At 32.1% G+C, this 21489-nt stretch overlaps 1 protein-coding gene across 1 annotated transcript in view; it reads right to left on the minus strand.

The window, feature by feature from the left end:
• Positions 1-21489, minus strand: part of nAChRalpha4 (nicotinic acetylcholine receptor alpha4) — a 113619-nt gene that overhangs the window by 78160 nt on the left and 13970 nt on the right. Inside the window, exon 4 of the mRNA XM_017905172.1 lies at positions 7444-7580. Coding sequence (XP_017760661.1) covers positions 7444-7580 — 137 coding nt within the window. The remainder of the gene's footprint in view (positions 1-7443; positions 7581-21489) is intronic.

The raw sequence follows: 21489 nt of genomic DNA on the forward strand, positions 1-21489 counted from the left end.
ATAATATGTTGATATTACTTTAAATATAATGATTACATTTTATTTATATTTACGTATGAAGTATTGATATTTATTTATAATTTACCTACATTTATTTAAATACCGTAATAATATTTCATTTATGTTCATTTATAATATATCTATACGTACCCAAACCTCGCAATTCTATTTTTACATTAAAAATATAATCATCACACTTCGATACAAGAAGTTAATTAATCTGAAACGATATTTGCAATATTAGATATTAAAGTAATATAATAAGTACACGCCTATCTCTCACTATATCTCGAAGTGATATATGGTAATTTCTGGAAGAGAAGAAAGTAAATTTTTCAAATTCATTGGACTAACGTTCTGTAATACCCAACGGTCTCGATTTCGTGGAGTATCGCAATTGTGGCTCATGTTCAAATTACACTCTAAATTACAGTCTGTAATCGCCTCCAGGAGGAACAAGCATGAAACTAATCCTGAAACTTGTTTCAACCTAGATCAGACGTGTTTACTCGGTCTAAAGGATGGGTCGAACACATTTATCGACGTCTGGGCTTGTGGGTTTCAAAAGTTATCAGAATCGTATGTACATTGTACGAAACGACATTCTATGACTCCGAATTCAAAATATATATTTGAGGAAAAACGGTAATAGCGTGGAATAATTCCAAGGAACTTTCCGAATTACGCTTGCACCACGTTTCAAATTATTGGGAAGGAAACTTTTCAATTACAGGAAACAAAGCTCACCCTTTAATTTCCGCTCTTCGCTGTGCGACGAAAAAAAGAATAAAAATTGTTTTCATTGTTAATTGCGTTCACAATGGAGAGTTTTTATAATGGTCTGAGCACGATCGAAATGTAATTATAGGGTTTTCAATACCGAAGTAGATCGAGATTAATACAAATTTTTACTAATATTACTTGAATTTGTTTTGTTCAAAAATTCATTGTATTATTATTGTACGGTTATCTCAAATACGTTATTTTCATAACATAGTATTGCATTATAATATCGTATTATCAACTTCCTATAACTATAGTAATGATTGATCACGCGAATTATAATAGTTATAATTATAAATATAATTATAATATTATTTTGCAGAAACGTAAAACAACCGACAAATGAAAATTGTACGATAATTATCATTATATTATCGCATTACTACATTACTATATCATATTATTATATATGTAGGATTGGAATGAGTATGGCCTTGAAAATGTGTCAGTCAGAGTGTGTAAGCCAGTATGTAAGAAGTCCAAGTCAGTCTAAGAAAGATCAAAAGAGCGTGCCGCTCATAGCGAATCTCTCTTGTTGTATAGCCGTCATTCTAAGCTTATTTTATTCTATTAAGAAGCCAACAATACTATCTTGAGTCGATCCACCCAAAATCCGATTCTACCTATATAAAAATGAAAAAAATTTAGTCTAAAATCATAAAACCGATATAAATGTAACTAAAATTGCAAAATATATCTCACATCGTATCGAACAAAAATTGAAGTCCTCGATAGAGAATTTCTTGTAACCTTCTGGGAACTCGATCGTCGACGTGTTCATTTCGAATTAATATCGGCGGTGCACATCATAAACGTTCGAACCAGCGTGTGCCTACCTGTTCAGAATAAGGTGGCCCGCACGGTCCATTTGTGTGATAACCCAGATCCGAAAACAAAAACCTTTTGTTTGGCGGTTGAATATCGCGATGACGCACTTTGATAATCAGGAAGACTTTCGAGAACTCGCATTCCGATAAGGTGCGAGGAAATGAAACCGGTGCAACGAATGAAATCGGGCCACTCTTTCTGCCAATTTTTCTACTCCAATATATACGCATATGTACCATTTTCTTGCAGTTTAATCAGCATTTTTGTCCGTGCAAAGTATATCGCGAGAACAGTAAAACGGGTAAACAAAAGTAAACACGGTAGTTATATTTTCAACATTACGTCTAGAGTAGAATTTTCTTCGTTTTCTATTTTTTTTTTTCAACTTACAGGTGAGCATTTGAGTTTAGAAACTTTTAGATTTTGGAAGGAAATATCGAAGTGCTACAAATCTCAAAACAGATCAATAATAATTATACATAAAAGTACCTGACACATTAAAGAGGAGCAGTAAGCAATAAGTAATTTTATAAATTACATTATAAGATACTCTATAATTATTAAAATTACTTTGAAAATTTTAGAAATAATTTTAATAATTATCACATTATCAAATCATTATCATTATTATTAATAATTATTAATTATCATCATTATATTATTAATTATTAATAATGATCAAATCATATGCTGTACTATAACATATAATTCCTACCAAAAATTTAATAAAAGAATCCTATACTGTACTCTCTTCAATTTTAAAATCACAAAACCAAGAAACTGAAATAAAACCGACCATATAATTCGCTAATTTATGCTAACATGAATTCTCCATAAATTAAATTATTGAATTATGTTCATCACGATTTAACAAATATTTTTTAATAATTATAAATTACCATCCATATCCAATTTAATACTATTCCCTTTCCATTATCATCTAAGCTCCTGCAACCATATCTTATATCCACAACTACACCTGTATTGTTACCAGCATTTCTTGCTATTCCACTCACATATTTATTCAAAATGACAAAATTGAAGTTCCGTATGCAGAACGCGGCACGTTTCAGTGGTTACGCTGAATCTTGTTAAATATTATTCAGGGCCAATCGGGGTTGAGTCGTTGCACGTTATCGCCAGCAGCAGCGGGCGCATGGCAAGTAGAAAGATCAAGCTAAAATCAGACACACCTGCCGCGCTTGCTGTGTAAAGTTTCGCGGTTTGATCACTCGGCATGAGGACGAAGCGACGTTAAATTGGAACCGCGAGGAGATACGTACACCCGATAGACGACGAGGAAATTTTGATAATAAGAAGAACAAGGAGAGACGAGGGAAACAAGCTAGAAGACGGAATGGAGGAATACCGAAGGGAAAGAACTCGGCCATAAAGCAGCCGCTGCATAGGTGAATGATTACTGTCGTAATAAAATGCAGACTTCGCAATCTACTTTGTTCCTTTTGTTACTGGCGGATGAAATATTAATAATAAGAAGAACAATTCTTTATTTAATGACAAAAATTATCAAACACAAATATTAAGTTTAAATATAATTCATTTATCAGAATCACATGCTCACTACTAAATGCTCACTTGCATCACATGCATCACATGCTCACTTTTCACTATTAAAACTCAATTGCTACTGAGCTATGCCAAATCATTTTCGTTTTTTGTTCTTTCTTCTTTCATAAATTAGATTGACAGACCTCAATCGTTACACGCATACTCATTTATCACAATAACCTGAATCCATTAGATATTGCTATCCCATGCACACTTGTTCCACTCATCCCTTTCTTAACAGACATCGTTCCTTTATTATATCAACACATATATGAGCCGTTCACGGCACAAATTGATTAACTGCATAAAACAAAAAGTGGTGAAAAACAATAAAATAATGTATATTGTTTTTTAAAATTCCTTGTATAATTTAAATCGAAATAAATATTGTAGAATGCATAAATACAAATGTAACTTTCATCTAACGGTACATAAAATTTATAAGAAAGAATAGCCAAACGGTAATCGATAGTAATGTTACCATTTTTATGTTACTGGAAGAGTTAATCGATTTGGCAAGTGAAAAAAGTAATAAATTTAAATTTTACTAAATTTTACTTAAATTCTGATAATACAGCACTAAAAAATTCACCGTTATCATTCACGGCTTGATAGTGCATCTGAGTTGCATTATTGCAACGATTTACATTAGGGTACGGAGTTAATCAAAGTGTCCTCTGAAATAAATTATTTAGTATTCAGTGACCAAAAAATTTTTGCCGTTTAATGGTGTTAATCTTAATTATCAGGGAAAGTTATTATAAATATAAAAAGCTACCACTATACCAAATGCTTCGACACTTAAATTTAAGATTTTTCAAAAAGTGAAGTAATCGATTTGTGCAGTGAACGGCTCATATATTTAAAAATGTATGTAACCATTACTATACCTTTTGCACTAATTCAGCCGGGAAAAATGATTTTTGTTGCTTGATTCTTCAACTTTATATCCAATTTTTATGCAATTTAAATAAAACCTTATATTGATATTATTTCTAACATCGAAATAAAATGTAAACTTTCCGTTGCATAGTATTTTATTCTTTTTTGGCTTATATTGCATTCCACGTGTGCTTCAATGAAAATATGTATCATTATTTTATTGTTATTTTTTACAATGTCGTAATAAAATATAAACTTCGTGGTGCATAGTCTTCCTTTCTTCTGTGAGAATTCAAGTGGGAAAAATGATTTTTGCGGTTCATATTGCGTTCTGCGTACGTTGCAGTGAAAGTTTGAACTACTATTTCATTGTTATTTTATATTGTTATTTTTTATAACGTCGTAATAAAATATAGACTTCGTGGTATACGACGTTCTTTCCTTTGGTGATATTTCGAATGAAGACAAAATAAGTCTCGCTGCTTGATTTCCGTGCTTTGAACAGTATATGTTTGTATATTCTACTGAAAGTTTATATTGTTATTTTATATAACGTCGTAATAAAATGGAGAATTTACGGTGGACAGTGTTCCTTCCTTTTCTATTAATTCAATCGGATCAAAATAGCTTTTGTTCTTTCATTGTTGTGGCGTGTACAGTACTGCATGTATGTTCTATTGAAAATTTGTATCGTCGTTTTATTTAACATCCTATGTATAGAATGTAATTTACTTTGGTTTAATTATACATATATTTTTAAATCAGGAATAAACAGCGTTAATATTTATCCACGTTTTATTATATACATCTGCAGTTACATAACAAAAGTATTAATCAAAATTTATCTCTGTCAAGCGTATAATAAATATCTCAACAATAGTTCACTTTCATAACCATGCAAAAATATCAAACTTTTTAAATAACGTTATAAATATTTATTTTCACAGACTATGAACCATGTTGTAAATATGATCACATTAAGAATAATTTAAAAAGCATATTCGTGTAATTTGCAATGAAAATAGTAACACTTAATACCTGATGTCTATTTTTGAAAATAATCGATACAATATCTATAAGTATTATTATTTTCGCTGTAATAAATTTAGTTTAGTGTAATCAAAAATAACGAGACATGTTTTTTGAATACTCAATAGAGATAAATATTGATTAATAATTAGTTTCTATTATTTTATTACAAAAATGTAATAATATCCTGCATTATGTTAAAATGTATAAATAATATAAGAACCGGTAAAATAATCTATCAGTTATATAAAGTAAGTGAAAAATACATATATTATTATTTTTATTATAAATAAAAAGTCCTTAACTACAATCTACGTAAGCAATGGCGATTTGAAACAAATTGGACAAAAATATAATTTAATTCTATAAATTTTACACTTTAAAAACTCGAACCCTATTTGATTAAAACTTCGTAAGAATTTTTAGTTATTAAATTAAAAATTTATTCACGGGAAAAGAAGAAATTTCAAAACGAGTGGCTAAAAACATCAAAAGAAAAGGACGCAGAAACAGTAAGTGATAAGTACGATGGGCTAGTACATTCACTGGTACCATTGATTCAAATGATCGTAAATGTGATTGCGACAAATTCAATTTCCAATCGAGCAGGGAGTCAAGAATATCCATTACTTGTTTCTCCTCTTTGGTGATTCTAGATGTTATGTGTGTACACGAAACATCTACAGATGTTTGCCTCTAAGCAAGAAGAAGAGCGACAGTTACCATAAGGGTGGGAAAGGGGTGGAATAAACTGAAAGCGAGACATTTCAGAGCTAGCAGGTCTTTTTGAGAGATGAATTTGATTTCAAATGTTCACAGGTTACTTTACGATGGAAACTGTATTACCTGCCTTTCTGAATTGAATGGAAGTTTAGTAATAAAATAATTTTAGTAGTGGAACAAGAAGTATATCATTTTTACACACCTTTGATTTTTACTCCATTTTTGAAAACCTGCAATAATTAAAGCAGTATTTAATCGTACTTAAATTACAGATAAAATAAAAATGGATCCCTGTAATTCCGAAATTCAATAATTTATTAAATATACATACGTATTTTTGTTATGAATGACATGGTAAAATGTTTTATTGTCATAGTTAAAACAAGTTTAGAAAATTTTAAGAACGTCATTAGTTCTTTCTATGTCTCCTTTCTGAACAAATATTTTAAGTATTTAAGATGACTTAAGCATCCTGAATTTAACCTACTTAATAAACAACATATTTATTTAATATTTAATCGAATGTTTATAACATTTACAATTAGAATTAATATATAACAATTTGATTAGTTTTGATCACTGCTAATAACAAAGGTATTAGTGATTAATTAATTACTTTAATTTATTAGCGATTAATTAAATATATTAATTATTATATTCTTCTTTCTATTTGTATATTATAAACATCATTTAATCAATTTCAGATCGGTTCGTAATGGAAGATTCTCTTTAACACACATCCTTTAGGTTCACCCAACCATAAAGTCTAATTCAGATTAGGACAATATATTGCCTAGAAGTTTCGTGCAAATGTTTATAGCTAAGTCAATTAAAGATAAATTCTCGAAACGCGGCGTTGTGGTTTCCGATTGTTTTACAGTTTCAGTTACAGTTTAACTACAGTTCTAGTTTAAAAGTTCATTATTTAGTTTTTGCTGGGAACATTTCTCTTCGTTTAAGTAAAAACTAATTTATTCGACGGTTTCCCATGAATTTTGATAATTTTATAAATCGACGCGATATTTATAGCGCAAAAAAGAAAGAATATGTACATTAATTTTTTTTATTCCAGCAATCATATATGGAATTTAATAATTACTAAAAAGATACGTATTATTTCATTTGACTGAAGTCCACTATTATAAGTGTAACTCCTTTATTCTTTTAAAATGTTTTCAAATACACGTATCCCATCAGTTTGACCGTGAAACGAATAATATATAATAACGAAACTCTAACGAGAATTTTAAGAACACTGTATTACAATTTATTTTCAGCATATTCTAGTATACTGAATTAATGCATAGTCAATTAAATTTTATTTACACGATCTTGACAATGCAAATAAGAAAGAAGGACTTCGGTACCTGTGGCTATACATCCATCGAAATAGATATTCCTTATCAGAAACTAAGCTTCTAACATCGACTGCTACGTGGCGCTGCTGTACCCTCGCGCATACGCACCGGCTAATATACACCTCGAACTCTTTGAATACATTTCGAGGCAAATACGAAACTCGCATTGTAGGAAAATCACTTTGGAGCCTTTGTACAGCGTGATATATTCGAAAAGTCCTCGCTGATAGACGGGTGTTTAAGTTAGTTGGAATATGTTTCGAGCACTTACCTTATCGAAACGAGTACCATGGCGAATATCAGGTACTTTCCAAGCAGCGGCACGACCAGCGACGTAGGTGGAATGATCTCAACGACCAGCAGGAAAAACACGTGAAGACTGATGAGAATGGAAATGGAGAGCGTGACCTGTAAAAGAAAATTATTCGATTAGAGCTAGCAATAAAATTTCTTCTTGTTCAATTGTACAGAGGAACATGTTTGTGCGACATATTTTTGGGAATAATTTATGTTACTATATTATTATTCATCTGAGATGAAAATGACAAAAAAAAAAAAAGGAAAAAGAAAATGTATGCTGGTTACTTTTTTGATTTTTCTAAGTTATCACTTATCGAATTGCTTATGCGAATTTAATTATTTCTAAATCTTTTGTAATATCGTTATATTATCTTTTAGAGACAGCAAATTTTTCATGCTCTCGATATTTTTATTTACACGAATAAGGAAACATATGGAATAAGGACAGCCCTGAAAGAATGTTAAGTGTGTTTGGGTTTACAAAGAAAGTGACCGCGTGCAAAAGGTACGAATGTAAGGGATATTTATGACAGAGCCGAATGCGATAAACGAGTGGAAGTCTATGAATGCGCCTGAGTGTTTAGGATACGTTACCGACCGATTGAGAAAGAGGAAGTGGGTATAGATGAGGACAGAATGAATGGTTTAAATAACCACAAGGCGGTACAAGGGCGCGGGCGAAACAGTCCTTCACGGTCTTCAAGATAGTATCTAAGAAGTAAAAGTCGAGCGTACCCGTAGCGGGTCTCTAGTTTCGTAGCCGTAATATAAGTATAGCTTATTGTATTTTAATAAGAAATAAAGCAATGCTACTTTAGCCTATCTATACAACGCGATCCTACATATATGTTTTCATAATTTCAGCCTTTCAAGGTGTATTTTTATGATGAGAAATAAATGACTCTAGTTTGAGATTTTAACGAAACTATTTTATCAGGTAATTAATTAATTAAAGTTTCTAACTAAGGGTTATTCATTGAAAGTTATTCGAAAGAGTATAAAATAGATCGTAAATTATTTTATACAAAATCGATAATTATATACAAAATAAAAAATTATTATAATAAATTTAGGCATCGCTATATACTTTTATTTAAAAAGAGGTATATTTTTATACAGCGGTTACGAATTATGATATTTTTAAAAACGACTTTATAAAGAAAGTTTCAAATGCATGTAAATACAAAATGATGAAAGGAAAAAAGGGTATATTGGCCAGAAAATTCTATTTTCTTTTTTTATACTAAACATCTTTATTTAACACGAGTTTCCAGACAAAAGACAAATTAAACTCCATTCAGAAGAAACACGGAAATTGGGGATAGTAGAGGAGGAAATTTGTATTTATGAGACGAAAAGAATGCAACGAGAATGAGGAATATAAATGAGCGAGTAGGAGATGAAGAGTTCGAGGAAATTGGTAGCCATGTATAAACTTATTAGGATTAAATTCATTCACTTTGATAAATGAAACAGATAAATTGCAGAAAAACGAAAGAAGTGCAGACTATAAAATGTATCATTAATTTAGAAACGTGATTTGGAAACAAATTTATTTCCATCGTAATACGTTCATGAATCTCTGTAATATATTGTATATCTATCAATCATAATTATGATTAATTTAGTAGCACAGATTTAATAAATTTTATTGGAAACATGTATAAATGATAATATATAACTAAATTCTAGATTTCTATAAATATTTATAATCGAGATATTCAATTTTTTAAACCTATTTAACATTATAATTAATATTTATTTAATAAATTACTATCTATGCAGATGGGTAAAAAATGTGTTTTTCACAAACTGTTCAATTTCCTGAAATTTTCATTCTTAATGTAATTTGTATTTAATGTAATGAAAAAATATCTTCTAAAATAGTGGAATCTTTCTCGTATTAATGATAATAATAACAAAATCTCAGATGTTATGTTAACACATTACTAAATTTTTATAAACCGTTTATTACATTTTATAAATTTCTGTTATTTATTATTTTCTGTTTTGTAATTTTAAACTATGTATACATTTTGTTTTATTCACATGATTATTAATTCCTACTTTTCATTTTATTAATTTAAACCATTTATAAATTCTATGTATCAATAAAATTTAAATAACTATTATTACTCGCGTATTCTTTCATTGTTTAAAATTACACATAAATTTTGTGTTTTACTCAACTTTAAATGACTATTATTTCTGAAAACTTGCAATATGAATCTGTTATTCAAAATTCGAATACAGGACATGAAGTACTAATATTAAAAGGTACTAGAAATGTTCCCTGTTACAGGGAATTTTTTGAAGTATACCTTAAAATTTTTTGATTAATGCGAAGTCATAAGCTGCATAGGTAGATAAACTTTATTTTTTTCAGGGCTGTTATTTCCACGTGTGAAAAAGTTTGCATTTCTTGAACAAATCTGATGGATGCTCGTAATATATTCCTGACATTGTCACAGAAAAACAATTTTTATCATCGTGACCTCGTAAAAAGAGTAACACGAAACAATATTTTCCTGTTATTTAATTTTCAATGAATGTTATACGCATATGCATATACCTAAAATATTGTTCATCGATATCAGTGGAAAATAGGTAACGAAAAACTAACCGACTTTTCTTTAAAAACAATTAATAATAACAAACTCTGTTTGTAAGGTTCAATAAAATATTATAGTATCTTCAAACAAACTGTGCTTCCAAAAAAAATTATTGATTCACCATTTGTTCTTTACACCTGAAGAATATAAAATATTTATTTGATACCAATATTTGTTGTATATTAAATTTTAGTAGAAAAGTTTTATAACAGTAGAAAGTATAGTTCATTACGAAGCATTCAGTAAAGTTCGTCTAAATCTGTCAGAGGAGCTGGGTGTTCCAGCTGTACACTGCGTTTTATCCCTAAAAGGAGGATTATGTTCGCGTGTGCTTTTGAAAGCACTTTAAGATTCCCAGCTTGATCCGTCTATGGAAACCAGAACAAATCATTCTCTATACTATAGGACACGTTGAAATCCTAACCATGCCATAAAACAGATACTGCAGGATTTCTAAAGGAATTTGTATTATCCGTGAATCGTGAAGTGATTCTATGTATATATAATGCTAACAGATTAATATTAAGAGTTGCCAAAAATTTTGATAACAGTGTTATACAATTGAATGTTTCAAATATACGAAGAATATTTTACATGATAAGTTCAATAATAATTTTATATTTATCAAAAAATCTTCAAAAAAAGTCGACTGGATCTTTTGCACTTTGAGCCCTTTACAGTTCAAATAATTTTATAGAAATGTAAACCACATACAGTTTAATATTAAGTTTAGTCTAACTTTGGGTCCTAACCATTTCGTACAATTTATTTCTTGATAAAATAGTCACTCTAAAAATCCAAAATTATCACCCAAGAGAAGATTCATCTGAAGTCAAAAATTGCTGGATGATGAGAGGGTGGTCAGCAACGGTACTGTATATTTCTATTTGCCTTGGTGAACCAAATCTTAAATTCTCACAATTTTGTACAATTTATTCCTAGTCACAATAATCATTCTAGAAATCCAAAATAATCATCGAAGAGAAAATTCATTGCAAGGCGAAAATTTCTGGGTAGAGAGGACGTGGTCAGCAACGTGATCACGAAAAGATGGTAGCTCCAAATCTCTTACACGACCACCTTACAGGGACACGTTTCGACGTTATTAATCCAGAGTTTCCGAGTAACGTTTCCGGCCACGAACAACAGGGATCTATCGGGTTTATAGTACGTTAGCACACAGACTGCCTTCGCTGGTACAATTGGGTCAATATTGTTCTATATTGATAGTTGACACACCTTCCGAACTCACGGTAAATTGGATCTTGTCTAATATCGGGAATAAAGAGAACACTACCACGATGATCCTGACGAGACGATCGTGTAATTCGATTTGCCGGCAAGGCGCGCTCCTTATTTGACGTCATGGAATAATTGAAGCGTTCAGCTTCGGGAAAGGGATCGACAGAGGTGCTTAAACTTTCGTTGTTTTTCTTCTCTTTTCCGGCGAGTTTTAATTTAAGAAAACGTTTTTGGAAAATTAGAAATTGAGTAGATAATGAGATGGGAGAAGTTAAAGCTGCTGGTTACAGCTTTCATTGTGATAGGATATTTGATTTTCATTTTGATGTGGGATGGAGTGTCTTGGGCCGTGTGTTACTTAAATTGTACTTATGGAATTGATTTTGATTATAGTACCATAATTTTTAAGAACAGCTATGGTTTTAGAATAATCATTAAGAGAATTTAGTATTTTGTTGAATAGAACAGTTCTTAAGAGAATCAAAAATTTGCAGAAACTAATGTGCAATTTTATAATTGTTGCATTAGATGCCACATAATTTTGATATGAATATAATTTCATTTTTCTGTAAAGATTTTTGATAATTTGTAATAAATAATTAGAATTACAAAGAAAGATTAAGATGCAGTAATAAATATTTAAATATTTTGAAATGAAATATTAATTTGAAGGAACCCTACATTAAATATTTATATATGCTTCATTATTTTTATTCATAATTAGAAAAATATAACTATACTTGTATTTCAATAAAAAGTAATCATTAAAATAGTAGTATAGCATATCTTCAATAAGTCTTACACTAAATAGTTTCAAATCATTACCTTGCTTGCCTAGTTTGGTAATTCCAATATTAGAAAGACAAAATACGCAACGAATAAAAAATAAAAAATAAAAATTTACAAACAAGACTATTTTTCATAATTACACAAAATACGTACAAAAAGAACACGACAAATTCGATCCTTTACTATCAACGTCATTTAATTCAAGCATACGCGTTTATTTTCAATTTTATTCTTAATCTTTCGTCGATTACGGCGCTATACAATAGCACATTAGAGCGTGGAGTCATTGTAACTAAATTATCGTCGAAATTACCAATATTCTCATATCCAAAGATTATAATGTCGCCACGTGGAACGGTCGGAATCGCCATTAAATGGAACATGATCATCAGCAGCAACGGTCGTTAACTGACAGTGCATTTTGCCCATGGGTGTGGCACGATATTACGGCACGACTGGTGGGCCTTGTCGTGATAACGGCGCTGTCTGTTTTGCGCTATCACCGGCTAATCAGAACTCGTGACGATCGACAGATAACATCAGAGAGTCATACACGTTCATCCTCCGACACCTGACGTTGCATAAAATCTATTTTATACCGAGGCAAATTCTGAATTTTTAATGAAAACATTAATCTCCATTAATGGAACTTTTCCTACTTAGGAGAACAAGGACTTAACCACAGAGAAACTATTTGTAATTCCATAATTCTGATTTGTGACTTAGGGCTCTTTACATCAAATAAATTTTCCATTATCCTGATTTAAATAAATAAAATTTCTATAGTTCTGATATAAATGAATAAAACTTCTACGATTCTGATTTGAATAAATAAAATTTCTACAGCTCTGACTTAAATAATTAAAATTTTAATTATTCTGATTTAAATAAATAATATTTCTACAGCCCCGATTTGAATAAATAAAATTTCTATAGCTCCGATTTAAATAACTAAAATTTCAATTATTCTGATTTAAACAAATATAATTTCTACAGTTTCGATTTAAATCACAAAGATAAGTTTAACAGTTAGAAGAATCTCGAGTTTGATTCTAAAAATGGATGTTAATTAATATATCAAATTTGCAATTACCCGACGATGCGTGGAATATCGAAGTAAAATAATTCTACGTCTTAAATTGCATAAGATTTCTTATTTACCATTTTGAAAATATCGTCGACCTTATGGCAGAAAGATTTCGAATTACTATTTTCCTGTAACGAAAAAATCGCCGAGTGCAAAGGGTTAATAGATAAAATGTATTTTAAGGCACATAATGGGATATGTGTAACACGATTCATTGTGAGTTCTTTAATTCCAGTGAAATAAGTCGAAATTAAAGTAAGACAAAGATTACAAACTGGAAGATCATTTTTACCTTCATAATACCGTAAAATTAGACGCGAGGATAGCAACACAGGAAAAAGAAGAAATAACATTGGAAACTGTGATGAGAAATTATTTCTCATTCGTCATATTCCCCAGATCTGACACTAACAGATTATATCTATCCCGATCACCGCGAGATAGATTAAACAGGGAGAGCTTTGAAAATTTCAAAAGCTATGAAAAGGTGTGATACGTCCTTCTCCTAACTATAAATCCACGAATTTTTATAGAGACATAATATAATCGAAAATTGTCATAAACGGATACGAAAAATAATTGTGTGACCAAGATTACACTCGTTGATCTTAAAGCACATAGATACTCTAACAGTGTTGATATAATAAAGGAGCGATATTTGTAAGAAAGGGATGAGTGGGACAAGTATGCATGGGATGCCAATATCTAATGGATTCAGGTTACTGTGATAAATGAGTATGCGCGTAATGATTGAGGTGTTGTGTGAATTGTGTATATTCATGTAATGTATGAAAGTAGAAAGAACAAACCAGAGAGATTGGACATAGATCAGTTATAAGTGAGTTGTAATAGTGAAAATAGGTGTGAGCATGTGATTGCGAGAAATTAATTAGATTTATACTTAATATTTATGTTAGATCATTTTTTGTAATTAAATAAAGAATTGTTCTTATTGTTATTAATATTTCATCCACCACTAACGAGATAAGTAGTTAATCCGCATCTTCATGAACTTTGCGATCTTTTTCTAAAACGAATCATTTCGGAAAACAGGATATAATGCGCTTGCAGATTTTTAAGACGACCATGGAAACTACCGTGAAAAATTTTCTTTGGTTCTTGACAATTGACCCTAAAGTGTTTGGGCAAGTGTGTCACGGGTTCTAAATTCCATAATTTATGACATCGATCGTGTGTCTTAGCGTATGGTCTCTTCCCTTCAATCAGGAAAGTGATCTTAAAAACAAAAACCAGCTATCGAATATTCAGTCTTCATCCACCCACTTTCAAATTTTTCGTCAATTCTTTATTAACTTATTTTCTGTCACTCAGCATCTAAAAATTTGGTATCTTTAACACTATGAGAATATTGGAAACAAGTGTAAAAATCTGGAATCTAATCTAAGACTAATATCTTCTTATACACGACTAGTACAGATACGATTTTGCCTGTATTGTGGGAATAATAGAATTTATGTAGAGCTGATGATGAGTGTTTGGTATAGTGGATAGATATGCGACTAAAGGGTGCTCAGTCTAAAGTGTCAGAGGCATGAAGGAAGAGTTTGGGTTGAGTACTCGAGACTATCGCGAAGAGTGTAGAGGTACCCAAAGTTTTGGGTGGACGTGCCTGAATGTCTTTTAGGAATAGCTGCATACAATGAAAGGAATAAAGAAATTAAGAAGCAGAGAATCTACATGTATAAGGGTTTATACTTGGTGCACTATGTATTCGAGTAAATCGAGAATCAGTCTATCATAATGTCACGAGAAGATCGTGATAAAATTGTTGGAGAGTTAGAAAGCGTAGCTTTGAAATCTAATCTAAAAAGATTTATAGACAAAGCTTGAATGGTTTTGAAGAAACACGTATTCGAGTAAATCGAGAATCAGTCTATCATCAGCGTAGCTTTGAAATCTAATCTAAAAAGATTTATAGACAAAGCTTGAATGGTTTTGAAGAAACACGTAATTTGATGTAAGTAATTTCTTCGTGGACATGTAAGTGCAGATGTCAAGTTCGTTTTCTTAATTTTCTAAATGCAACTGTATAGCTGTTAATATATTAAGTAACGTGATAAACCTTAATAAATTCTTCTATTTCACTTCCTATAGGAAGAAAATAGTAATAAACCTTAATAAATTCACGACAAAAGTTATTAGTATAGGTGTTTTAATTTCAATATTATATAGTCTAATGGTACATAGGTTAACTTTTAGTAGAAACTAAACTGCCTACGACATATATAATTGTATAAATCGGACAATAATTTATGCAAATCAGTTTTCTGCACGATTGGATTCCTTTTTGACGTATATCACTGTACTAACTCTGTACTAATACATATCCTGTATTAATTCTGAACTAACCCATCTGTAAAAAAATGTATAAATCTTATAAATGGATACAAATGAGAATTAATCCGTGAATAAATAAATAAATAAATATTTATAGTAGTAAGAGTACTCGAACTGAAGAACATACATTTAAACACCAATTTTAGAAATAGATACCATATACTATACTTGATATCTATACTATTGATACCATAAACAATGCAGAAATTTAAATTTCATAGATACATGACAAATTACGCCGATTAATATACTAAAAAAATACACGATTTTCTTTAAGGAAAATAAACTCCATCTTCATATGATTGCTACATAATCACCTAAGAAAAATACGTATCAGATTACGTGCACTTCGAAACCATAAAAGTTTTATCTAAAAAACTGTTTAATGTTATCAACAGTTTTAAAAGTATCCTACTAGATGGATACAAATGATTGATGACAATGCATATTAATTGAAAGTGCGGTGCTCCCTTGTCTCATCCACCGAGTCTACAAAATTACTTCCTTAACGTAACAAATTACCGACGCGAAAATTAATTAACTACTAGCGGACTATACCTGCATTAGACCCGTGAATCACACGAAATCCTGTTCATTGAGCCAAAATTCCCACCGACGGATGGATAAATGAGTATATTAACGTGGCCGCGTACCAGTCATTAAACTTATCAATTGCTCGTTCGAATGGTCATCCCTAACTGATTAATCAATGTAACGAGACGTTCCTATTATGCCGAATGAACGAAGTCAATTATTCAATCAAAAGCGTTTCTATTCGCCGGCCAGACCTAGACAAGTTCCATTCGATGTACGAATACAAAATTAAACCAAACACTAACCACATGAACGACGTTATCGCAGGTATAGTGGCCACGCAGTATCGTAGTAGCGAAACGCAATCGAACCTGTACGGAATCGCGTCGAAACGTTAATGGGTTAGAATTGCAAGTGTCTATCGCGACGATAGAATCTGGATAATCAGTGCTATTTAGGGCAGCAATTTATTTTACGATTTATGACAGAGACTGGACTATTTATTGTTCTACAGAACTGTCATCGTTAATTAGTCTGCGTATGTTTCAAATGTTCCGTCCCAGAAACTGTGTTTATACCATAACTCTTATTTTAATTTTCGATAATTCTAAAAACTTTGTAGGGGGTTCTCTCCTATCGTTGTTGAATGTTGGCTTGTTACAAGTATTCTCTAATGGAGGTTCTGTTAGAAGGGACGAAAGGAAAAGGAAGGGATGCGTTTCGTCCTGGGTCTGCTAGTGGACTCATCATCAGTAAAGCTACCTAGCAGGTCCTGCCTTAGACCGGAATACTATTGAAAGGTCGGGAAGTTATGTATACAGGGAGCGGAGGTTTTCCGAGAACTTGCGAAAAAATCCTCGAACCTTCTTGAAGTTGGAATCCGTCTGGTGACGAGAGTGAGAATGATGGTCGCTACAATTTTATTATTTTGTATTAAGACTGTGACTCTAAGATTAGACGGCTTCACCGTCTTTTCAGAGAATTAAGCCATGTATCTAAGTGCAAAAGTACAGAAAATTGCCAACTACCAGAATCGACAGATTGGACCCACGTGCGACAGACCCACCAAAGCGACGGACGAACATCTACTTATAAATCACGTCATTGACTATCGAAAAGCAACTTCCTTAATTTCCCCACTCTTCGATTAAAAGTCAAAAGCGGCAAAGTTGAATGTGGAATTTTGAACTAAAAGTTGAAAATCGATTACTCGGGTAGCGATAGGTCAAGGGACGTGGACGCCACATGTGACTGCTAACCCTTGGAGCAACAGACCTAATTAGAGGGGACCTACGCACCAATGGACAGACTGGTGACAGGGTGTAGACAGAGGGTAAGGACCTGTGCGCCCCTAATCCATCAAAATACGTCTGAGTGCACTGGGTTCTGCTCATTTTCAAGTGACACTTTCTTATAGGACATACGTTGCTCCAAGTTACTATATATGAGAATAGAACTTGCATAAGACTTGGTAATTCTTCTCAATTAACTGGTATGAAGATAATTTGATAAAGTGACTGACATTCGATATATCAGTGGTGGTTATCAGTAACTGGAAGTCATCAGAGACCAGTAAAAGTAATAAATAAATGAAAATATTTGTAAACTTCTCACTATTATCATTGTTATAATAATAATACAAAGAAACTAATGCATAATAGAACGTACTTAAATAGTTATAATTTAAAGTGTAGAGATTAGAAGTTCACAGCAATAAGCAAGATATCGAAGCGTCGAGTAATCTTTAAATTTTTAATTACGCAAAGCATAAATTAGCGATTAAAATAAGATAGTAATTTATCACTAATGAAATTAAGTAACCTTTATCTTTTAAGTAAGAAATTAAGGTAACCCCCTTCACAAGTTAGTCATATAGGATGTCTTTTTTGGCATAAAAGCTGTCAATCACTTGTATAGATGTTGTTCGTACATGTTACGATATATCAACATAGTTAATGCAAATCATTCTGATATAGCAGGCAGGTTATACAAAATTAATGTGATCAATCCATGCTAATTATTCAGGGTGATTTTTATTCGAACATTAATGATTCTCACTTATTCTCAGTTAAAAGTTAATGACTCCTCAGTTATTCTAGGTATTAGAGCTATCTTAGAACACTCAAAATTAAACTGAACGGTAATACCTTCTAATAAAATTGGATCCGTTAGTTATTCTAGATCCCTGAACAAGACAAATGAATTTAGAATTGAACTAAACAGTGTTGCATTATGATGAGGTTCAATCACTGATTACAACCGCAATTTGTTTAGTTGTTACATAATCGTTCCAAATACCTAGCGGGTGTCATAATAGGAGGTTTCGTAAATCCATCGGCTACTAGAGCTAACTATCGACGAAGCGTTCCAGCCTCCGCTTTCAGTGTCGCATTTCTTGTCACGGTTAATCACGATGATTGGTCTAAGCGATCAACGATCGAACTGTAATTAGCGGTCACTGGCTCTCCAGGGTATACGGATGGAGACACTTGGAAGGCGTTGGCCGAGACGACGAAATGTCAGGAGACATTTAACTCGTCCGTTCGAAAATGTCAAACGATTCAATGCTCGACTGCACCCCGAAACTTACTATAGCCAGGGCGTGGCTATCGATCGTGATCCGTTGGAACACGGAAATAAATGCAACCAGGACACCGATTCCGGGTATCCCAGAATTTTAAGAATGCCTTATTTCTGTGAAAATGCTATAGGATTCGAATACAGACACCTAACTTCAGCTTTGCTATTACTAAACCCACTGACCTCTTGTGTGTATTTATAAACTCTTCTATGTATTATTCTATCTACAAAATAGTCTATGGCATTATTTCTAATTAAAACTACATTATTGGCGTGGTTATAGAGAAATTCAAAGGAAAAGTGAATGGTTCAGAGAATACTATAGCTGAAAGACCGTTTTGTTTTTCTAAGTGCAACGATACACGTGTAATCAACAGTTTATTATTTTTTTAAATTCAAGTGCTTGATTTCTTTCCTTTCTATCGTTATTTCGTTTTCTGAAATGTATGATATTAAATCTTGGGTGACCCGTAAGTTATAACAAATAAAAATTTAGTATCGATGATTTTTCAGGCACAAATGCTTACACGAGTTCGTTTTGAAAATTGATACCGTATAATATTATTTTAGAGAAAGCAATTAGTATTTCGAAAATGAAGTATAGATTGATAATATATATAGAAACTAACAGCAATACAAATTTATAATTTTCTGAAAGAATTATACAAAATTTCGTGTAGTGTCATACTTTGATCTATTATCTAGTGAAAATTGATTTATTTGTTACCAGAAGAAGGTAGATTCATTGTCATGCAAATCTAATAATGGAAGAAGAGAATCTATTTTATAGTCAAAGATTCAATTTACACGACCTAACAAAGTAACGCCTTACTTTTCATAATTGGAAAGATAATTGTAAAAGGCATCACAGATAGCATTTAAATTATTATTGTACAATCATAAGGATTGATTTCACTATTTTGTTTGTTCCAGCGAAGCATCATTTTATCACTTTATTCGGAAAACTACATCGTCTAAATGCATGTCATTCTACTTCTACATTCCTGAAGCCACGTCATGTTCAGTGAGTTCCTGCACATTTCGTCGAGATGGAAATTAAGAAGTCCATGAAAAATTCTTTTCATACTTCGATTAGACGTTTCTATAATGAGATGATAATCGATGATAATATTCTCTGTTTAAACATCTGAGATACTCAAGTCCCCTTGCATTTAGCGATAAATTTCCTTTTTATAGGATAGTAATGTAGAAAAATGGTAATTGAATATAATAGTTCATGTGAGTGTGATGGAACGAATGAGACTCCTTTGTTTATAATTACCCAATCTATGAATAATAAATCTATATAATTCTAAAAATATAGTATATGCGAGTGCCATCTGATGTGAATGATGTTTAGAAGAATGTGCCAGAATAAAATAGTCAACAACTGTAATGAAATCGTGATAAAGAATGAGTAAGTAAGTGAGTGAAAGAGAAATAAAGAAAGGGGGAGAGAGGGAGAGCGCACGTGTGTATGTGTGTGTGTGAGATCTAAAAAGGGTGAGTCGATTTATTGCTTCAATAATATATTATTTTAGGTTTATTATTTAAATACTTTATGCTTAAGTATACTTTGCATTTCTCGTTAATAATAGTGACAGATATTCTTGTTAAATTTTACCCAGAGTTCATCCTCTATAATCAATATCTTCATTTGCATCGAAAGAAAGAAATTTGAATTAATTATAAGTACCTATTATGATCTAACAATTATGTATTAAAATACGATATTTTGTTTTTACCAAAACGGGAGAAGATCGTAAGGTATACTCTATTATACTGTCACATACAGTAGGACGATTTTTAGGATCACTATGAAACCAAACACGTATATATTCCTATAACAATACCATTCGCTATTTACCACCAGCTCATTTCGAACGTCTGAAGCGCACAATGAGAATCAGAGATAGAAAGGGTGAGTCAGAGATTATTAACAGTGGTCAGCGAGCTGGCCATGATATCCCATGCTTCTTTGAGCCAGGAGCAGACCATAAAAACCCAGGTAAGTGCGGAGCATGCAATTTCGACGACCGCGGTGGCTATGGGTCAATCACCAGACCGCGATATTGCTTATCGATTCTCTCGAATTGATTGACATGCCTCGGAGGGCCAAATAGCTACGCTTTCGATCCTCTATCTTTCCCCAAAAAAGTCCAACAGTTTTCCTACACTCTTCCCCATCCCTCGCTCTCATCCCTCTTCAATCTTCTTTCTTCTTACATTGCATTTTATTTGTATCGTCGTGTTACATTTTTGACAGCTTTATCGTCGTCATGTACTCCTTTACGTTAATTTATGAGTGTACGTACATGTACGATATTGTATTGGATTTATTAACAATGGAGTTACCGATCTGAATTATATACCTATACGCAGTATACACAGATGATAATAATTAGAGTGGTAAGGTGAAAATAAATATATATATATATATGTAGCGACCAAATTCTCACTCTCGCCAATAGATGGATCCCTACTTGGAGGAGGTTCTAGGACTTGCGAGAAAGTCGGTGAAGCCTCGACCTTCCTTAAATAGAAATTCCTATGCCACCTAAGTATTTCTGGTGTAAGGCAAGGCCTGTTAGAAGAAAGCCTTACTGATGAGTCCACTAGCAGGCCCAGGACAAAACACATCCTTTTCCTGTCGTTCTTCTACCTGCTACTCTATTAATAGATCACGGGGATACCAACAGACCAGCACCATAGGACACTAGCCCATCATATGGAATCACAACAGACTAGACCGAAGAAAACGGAGCTCTCAGCATAAAACATTTGATACTGCGTGCGGAGGGGGGGGGGGGGGGGG

This window comes from Eufriesea mexicana, unplaced genomic scaffold, assembly GCF_001483705.2.
Source record: "Eufriesea mexicana isolate 0111107269 unplaced genomic scaffold, ASM148370v2 scaffold3737, whole genome shotgun sequence".
Classification (NCBI taxonomy): domain Eukaryota; kingdom Metazoa; phylum Arthropoda; class Insecta; order Hymenoptera; family Apidae; genus Eufriesea; species Eufriesea mexicana.